Source organism: Notothenia coriiceps, unplaced genomic scaffold, assembly GCF_000735185.1.
Source record: "Notothenia coriiceps isolate Sejong01 unplaced genomic scaffold, NC01 NC01_scaffold00006105, whole genome shotgun sequence".
Taxonomy (NCBI): domain Eukaryota; kingdom Metazoa; phylum Chordata; class Actinopteri; order Perciformes; family Nototheniidae; genus Notothenia; species Notothenia coriiceps.
In genome coordinates, this window is record NW_011338806.1 from 181,655 (window position 1) to 189,057 (window position 7,403).

The following is a 7,403-nucleotide window of genomic DNA, read 5'->3' on the forward strand; positions in this document are numbered from 1 at the left end:
TCAAATCACCAAATCACAATAAGGATTTTCAACAATTGTTCATATCATTATCTAGAAATCATTGCTTATCTTGGAAAGGTCCTCAGATATTATAGAACACAGCATCATGGCCCTCTTGTGGTCCAAACATAATCTGTTTTATATTCTGAATAGCACATTGGGATACTAGGTTTTACTATTATTTGAAATATTGTATTGTACCGCATACAGAACTTTAATGAGCTTCCTCTCTTATCAAATATTAGCTGAGGTGAAGTATCAGACTAACACCTTGAAAACCAAAATTGCTGTCATGTAATGCTTCTTCTGTGAGTAATGTAAAACAACTATCAACTTAAAGCTGATTGTTGTCTTTTTAAAGAACAGAACACACCCACATAAACCCAGATTAACATTATTGATCATGACTTCATAACTCATATCTATACGCAACTGTCATTTTCAATTTAGATTTCCTATCCAAGGACATCACCTTTAGTTCTCTGCCCATTTCTTCTGTCTTGTTTTGTTTTCTTCAAATCTTGCACTGACTTTGAATGTATTAGTTATTTTGATTACCACATAAAGTCATGGACTCTTTTAATTCATCCTTTTGCCATGTCTCTTTTATGTTTTTGAATCGACTTCTTTCTTTCCTTCTCATGCATGCAATAGTCTCACCAGCGGCATACTAAAGTAAGCACGATTCTTTTCTGGATCTTTTATTTCTCCTGGAACTCATTATGTCTGGGACACACCAGCTGAGCTATCTATCCTGCAACTCGAGTTGCCTAAACATGTCTGAATATTGTTTGATTTCTTCTGCTTATTTGACAGAGTCTGTAACAGAGCTGAAATGTGTCCGCCAATCTTTGAATAAGCATCAGTCCCCAGTAAAAGTCTACTTAGTTTCCTGCTAAGGCTGTCACTGTTTTAAGCAACTTATACAAGTATTATGTAAGTGTGAGATACACACAGTGTGTTTTGTACATTTTGATACTGTTGTTTTGTTATTTTTGATGATTCCTACAAATGAAAAGGTCTTTCGGGTCGGTGTATGTGAGTCCTGTTTTGGGATAATGATGCATGTTTACATTTTCTCTTTGTCACCGAATGTAATAACTGGAAGAAATGCACATGTTTGCGTTTATTTCTGCAAGGTAACATTGTCTCATTGTGGCACATGTGTAATTGGTTAGGATATTATAAAGACCCAATCTCACTGCAAACAACTGGATGTATTAGTCAAGCTTTAAACTCTGTAAGTCCAACTCTATTATCTGCTTTAAGGAAGCTCAGGTAGACGTTAGAAATGTTATTTTGAGACATATTATTGATCTCTAAAGTACTTTGCATTAATGACACTGTTGAGAATGTATTACTATGAATGATTGTATTAATGAAGTTCTTCCTCTTTCTCTTTTTCTCTTCTCCCTTCCCCAACACCTCCACCATGCTTCCCTGTGACAACAGAAAAGTCCGAGCTGGTACAATGTAAGTTCCTTTGTTTCTTCTACTGTCAACCTTTTTCTTATGTGATGTTTTTTATTATGATATGATATGGTATTAGAGATACATGCGTTTAGAGCACGTCTCCATGCTTTAATGTTCAAAAGCTCTTTATTGTTCTCATACTGCCTGTGCTGCAGCACCTCTTTTCACCCTCTGTCTGAAACCAGAGCCCAGTCTGCTCTGATTGGTTAGCTGGCCGGCTCTGTTGTGATTGGTCCACCTCTTAGAGATGTCACGCACCTTAGCCGATCACGTACAATATGTTGCGCTACCCAATAGAAGCGCAATTGTTACATAGTCATGTCACTATGTTATAACAAAGGAGTGTAATGGAGGTGTTTCAGGGGGTGGGAGAAACACTTCTAGCCTTTGCAGACCATTCACATGCACAAAAACCTATATGACACACTATAGGACAGAGAAACGCCCAACTGGCTGTTAGCATGATGAGTTGTGCATTTCCCCTTTCAGAGAAGGCCAAAGTAGGGTGGAAATTAATGATAAGATACAGAGAATAATAGATACAGAGAATAATAGAGTCAGCATTTCGAAACAGAGACAACCTGTTATATTTTGGTTGTTTATTTAGTTTTTTACATTTATCACACAAAGTTGTAGCAGGATTTCATCCAGATAATAGGTTGCTTTGCTTTAATTCCCAGTAAAAAGACGTTTGCTTGTGATGTTTTTCCCCTAGTGTGTGAATCTTTCTTCATAATTAGTGCATACTTCTGTGTGTGTCTTTTGCTGGCCACACTGTATTTGCGTGTGGGAGAGATTTTCTCAAGCTTCCATTCTATGCCTGGGTCATAGTTCACCCAGCCTGTGTTCGGCCTCAGCAGAAAATCCACACAAAACTGACAAAAAGCGACATTGTACAGCTGACCAGTGTCAAACTGCAGCTGACTGAGGCAGAACGGCCTGTGTCTCACAGTGTGTCTCTCTCTGCAGCATGTGGGACATGTTTTCACTTTTTTATTACTGTTACCCTTAGTTGCCCTTTCCCTTGTTACCAGTTGAATGGGGTATGGGCTCAAAGTCTTCAGGCTAATTGCTGTTGATAATGCAGTCCTTTATTCAAAGACACGGTTGCCCATAACGTTGGAATAATTTAGTTTTCAGACAAATTCCTCTCTTTAATTCCCATTTAATTTTCACTGTGGTATGTTTGGAAGAGGTTGATTAATAACGTGTCAAGATTGAATAAATCACGTTGTGACAATCATTTCATGGGAAGAGGTACAAAATAGGAAACTCCCTCTGGAGGGATTTTTTTATTTGTAGACCTAAATGCACATAAACCTACTGTATATAACAGACTACAGGAAAGGGACAATTACAAAAAGCACAATAGGGCCTCTTTAAGAGTGTTTGCTTTTGTAAGAATAGAAAGAACCACAATCCATATATCTGCTGCTACTGGACAAGATGTATAAATGTCCAGTTCACTGAGGCCCAGGCTATACAGTACTTTGTTTACGACCAAAACATAGCAGAAAAATATTTCTATACTGCAATGGTGAAAAGTTGTCAGCTTTCTCCAGTTTAACCGCAGGAAAAATTATGAATACACTGTTACAGCAACATCTCCAAGGAGGAACAGACAGTGGCAGCCTCAATGTGCTTAATGATACATTGATATGAGTCACCCTAATCAATGGGGGATTACAGGAAGCAATTATAATTCTATTGTATACAAGCTTTGAACGTCACTTGTGTCAAATGTTTCCCTTTACGTTCTCCATGACATTACCTTTATTATTTACTTAAAATATGATTTAGCAACAACATAAAGCCACCAGTCATGACGTATTTTTATCAAAATAATGTGGAGTTTCATCATTTTTTCAACCTAACATTTAACACAACATTGTACGTTTTCCCACAATATCAGAATTCCCTACAACCACACACACACACACACACACACACACACACACACACACACACACACACACACACACACACACACACACACACACACACACACACACACACACACACACATACCATGTATACATCACTTCAGGGGACATTACATGCATTTCCTGGAGACTTATCCTAACCTTAACCATAACCAACACATGCCTAACCCTAACCCTTACCCTTACCCTTACCCTTACCCTTACCCTAACCCTAATCCTAAACCTAACCAAGTCTTCACCCTAAAATTAATGATTCCCCTCAAGGGGACCTACAACTTGTCCCCATAAGGGAAGCGAGTCCCCACACGTGACTGTGTAAACAGATTTAGGTCCCCACAAGTATAGTAATGCTAGGCCACACACACACACACACACACACACATACACACACACACACACAAACACACATACACACACATACCATGTATACATCACTTCAGGGGACATTACATTGACTTACATGCATTTCCTGGAAACTTATCTTAACCTTAACCATAACCAACACATGCCTAACCCTAACCATTACCTGGAGGCCAGAAAACCACCCGCAGAGAAACTCTTCAATGACCTGCCACCTTTTTATTAAAATAAACAGAGCAAACTAAACACCTGTCCTTTGGAATCTTTTAAACTTACCTGACCTTGATCTTAGTGGTTTTTATTTTCCAGTGACATCTAGTTCATTTTATACGATTTTACTAACCCGGTGTGCCCCCCTTCCCTCTTTTTATTATTGTTAGTTTAATTTTAACACTCCTTTTACTTTTAAATGTATTTATAGTTACTTAAGTTTGATTATTGGGGAGATTAAATGTATTTAATGCATGGTTTTAACTAACATAACTGGAATCACTCTTAAATTTACCATTTTAGATCCCCTTCTCATTTAAGTTATTTTACTGATTCCATTGGGACGAGCTCCATACACGCACACAACACCTGCACACACATGCACGCACACCTGCACACATTCACACGCACACGCACACACACACACACACGCGTGCGCACGCGCCCCGCCCCCCTCCAGAGATCCTGGGTTGGGGAGATCTGCTTTTTAACATACTCTGCCGCCGTTCCGTGGTCCAGCCCCGTCCCGCACTTTCTTAATAGGGCTATGTTTATGGAGATTTTTAATGTTTTTTTAAACGCCTATTGACCGAGAGCCAGTGCACCACGCAGGGCTCCTCCGGAGCTCTACACTCTTCCACAATCTAACCCTAACCCTAACCAAGTCTTCACCCTAAAATTAATGATTCCCCTCATGGGGACCTCCATTTTGTCCCCATAGGGGAGGTGAGTCCCCACACGTGAATGTGTAAACAGACTTAGGTCCCCACAAGTATAGTAATGCTAGACCACACACACACACACACGGAGGAAGTGCATTGATTCCTACACTTCCTGTTGTTGTGGTTGTCGTGGGACACAGTCTGCTTTATACTGACAGGCCAAAGGAGTATTTAGAGAAAAAAAAAGAATAAACAGGAGAGTAGTGAAACTTAACATCTAAAGTAGAACCATGCAGCGACTGGGCAATGGTAAACAAATACTCATAAGCACACGCACACACACACTCTCCAGATGACCTTGAGTAAACCCAGACCCTTGTAGGACCTCCCCCCCCCTGCCCTCTTTCTCTTCTTTCACTTCTTAGACCAATAACACACTCACTCTGGCTCCTCCTGTTTCCAAACCCTCAGCGCTGTCACACAGCTCAGTCTGACGAGGAATCTCAGGATTATGTATCCACATGTTGCTCCGGTCGTACCTCTTCTTTTTTCTATAAATTGTTTTTAAGTTGGACATCAGAAGTGTGTGTGGAGTTATGGTGCGGATGGACTAACGTGAAGAAGAGAACTTTCTGCACAGACAGAAGAGTTCCTCCTGCAGCCAGGCTGTTCCTTGGAGTGATCTGATGATAATGATCTACAATGTGTGAGATCCAGCAGAACATCATGGACAAAGAACCTCCTGCCTTATTCTGAGACGACCATCAATGGTTTTGGAATTAATTGACTTCATAATACTTCATCATCTTTTACAAAGTCTACTTCTTCCTTTTGGATACAGGAGCCTCTTCCTGAGAACATATGTTGGGTTTGTGCAACATGAAGAATGCACATTAAAAAAGGATAATATAAGAAGGGGGTCGTCATTTTGCTTTCCATCCTGAAATCAATAATACATTGTTGCAACAGTTAAACTCTCAAGCTGTTGCTGCTGCAGGCAGAACATGAGCGTGTGACCGGAGTGTGTGACCGGTGTGTGTGTGTGTGTGTGTGTGTGTGTGTGTGTGTGTGTGTGTGTGTGTGTGTGTGTGTGTGTGTGTGTGTGTGTGTGTGTGTGTGTGTGTGTGTGTGTGTGTGTGTGTGTGTGTGTGTGTGTGTGTGTGTGTGTGTGTGTGTGTGTGTATGGACTCGATCCACTGCTTTTGATATCTGTAAACAGAACAATATGAAGGAAAGGAAAGCAGACACAGATAAAACAAGTTGCCAAAAGGACAGTAACTCGAGACAAGACAAAAGGAGAATAAAAAGAAGGACGATGACTCCAGTGCAGACTCAGAGTGTATCAGCCCTGGACTCAGACTGGGACAGAGACTCAGAGTGTGAGGCGGGGGGGCCGGCCCAGTGGCAGCAGTGGGACTGGGCCTCAGAGCGGGTCCCTGCTGTAAGTCATTGGATCACAACCAAAAATTAGAAGGGCTGGTGAAAAATATGTCATTTGTAAAAAGTGAATGTGTTGAAAATCTGTGGCGTAGTTTTTAAATACTGTGTCAAATTTGACCAAAAGTTACAGTACCTCAACTTCTGGCAGTTTGAAATCCGAACAAGTAATGAGTCTCATGGTATGCAAATGTTTAGAATTCAGCTCTTGCTCTCGGCCTAGGTGCCTCTGGTCCTCTCCTGACTGATAGGTGCAGTTTTACTGTCAGAAGCAGCAGGTTCATGCTTTGCTTTGATCAGACTTGTTGATGAATTGCAGATTTTATCTCAGGAAAGACCAGTCTATTGAAGTCCTTTTTGAGTATATCAATCCACAGTGTGATTAGGTCAAACTGGCAATCACAACAGTCCTCAAAGACCATAAGTTATTGATGCAAGATCGAAAAGTCCAGCAGGATACATCATCTGGGGACCATGAGTGTAAATGGCAATCCATTCAACATTTGTTTACTAGAAAATTGCCACGAGTGCCATTAGTCCCATTTTTTGCACTGTAGGAGTATATGATATGTACAGGACTGTCTCAGAAAATTAGAATATTGTGATAAAGTTCTTTATTTTCTGTAATGCAATTAAAAAAACAAAAATGTCATACATTCTGGATTCATTACAAATCAACTGAAATATTGCAAGCCTTTTATTATTTTAATATTGCTGATTATGGCATACAGCTTAAGAAAACTCAAATATCCTATCTCTAAATATTAGAATATCATGAAAAAGTATACTAGTAGGGTGTTCAACGAATCACTTGAATCGTCTAATTAACTCGAAACACCTGCAAGGGTTTCCTGAGCCTTGAAAAACACTCAGCTTAGTTCAGTAAAGACTGCTGATCTGACTGCTGTCCAGAGGACCGTCATTGACACCCTCCATCAGGAGGGTAAGACACAAAAAGAAATTTCTCAAAGAGCAAGCTGTTCACAGAGTGCAGTTTCAAAGCACATCCACAAAAAGTCTGTTGGAAGGGGGAAATGTGGCAGGAAACGCTGCACAACCAAGAGAGATGACCGCAGCCTTAACAGCATTGTGAAGAAGAGTCGCTTCCAGAATTTGGGGGAGCTTCAAAGACAGTGGACTGAAGCTGGAGTCCAGGTATCAAAAGTCACTGTTCACAGACGTGTCCGGGAAATGGGCTACAATAGCCGTATTCCCATGGTCAAGCCACTTCTGAACTCAAGACAACGGAAGAGGCGTCTGACTTGGGCTAAGGAAAAGAAGCACTGGACAGTTGCACAGTGGTCCAAAGTCCTCTTTT

The 7,403-nt window shown here is 40.6% G+C and overlaps 1 protein-coding gene across 8 annotated transcripts in view; it reads left to right on the top strand.

Moving 5' to 3' along the window:
- gramd1ba (GRAM domain containing 1Ba) overlaps positions 1-7,403 on the top strand; it is a 31,580-nt gene that overhangs the window by 1,433 nt on the left and 22,744 nt on the right. For 3 of the 8 annotated variants that reach the window (XM_010768914.1, XM_010768915.1, XM_010768911.1), the window contains exon 2: positions 1,453-1,473. In XM_010768914.1, the coding sequence (XP_010767216.1) occupies positions 1,453-1,473 (21 nt within the window). Of the gene's footprint in view, positions 1-654; positions 676-1,452; positions 1,474-5,766; positions 6,090-7,403 lie in introns of those variants that run through there. The other 5 variants (XM_010768907.1, XM_010768909.1, XM_010768908.1 and 2 more) reach the window with 2 other exon arrangements.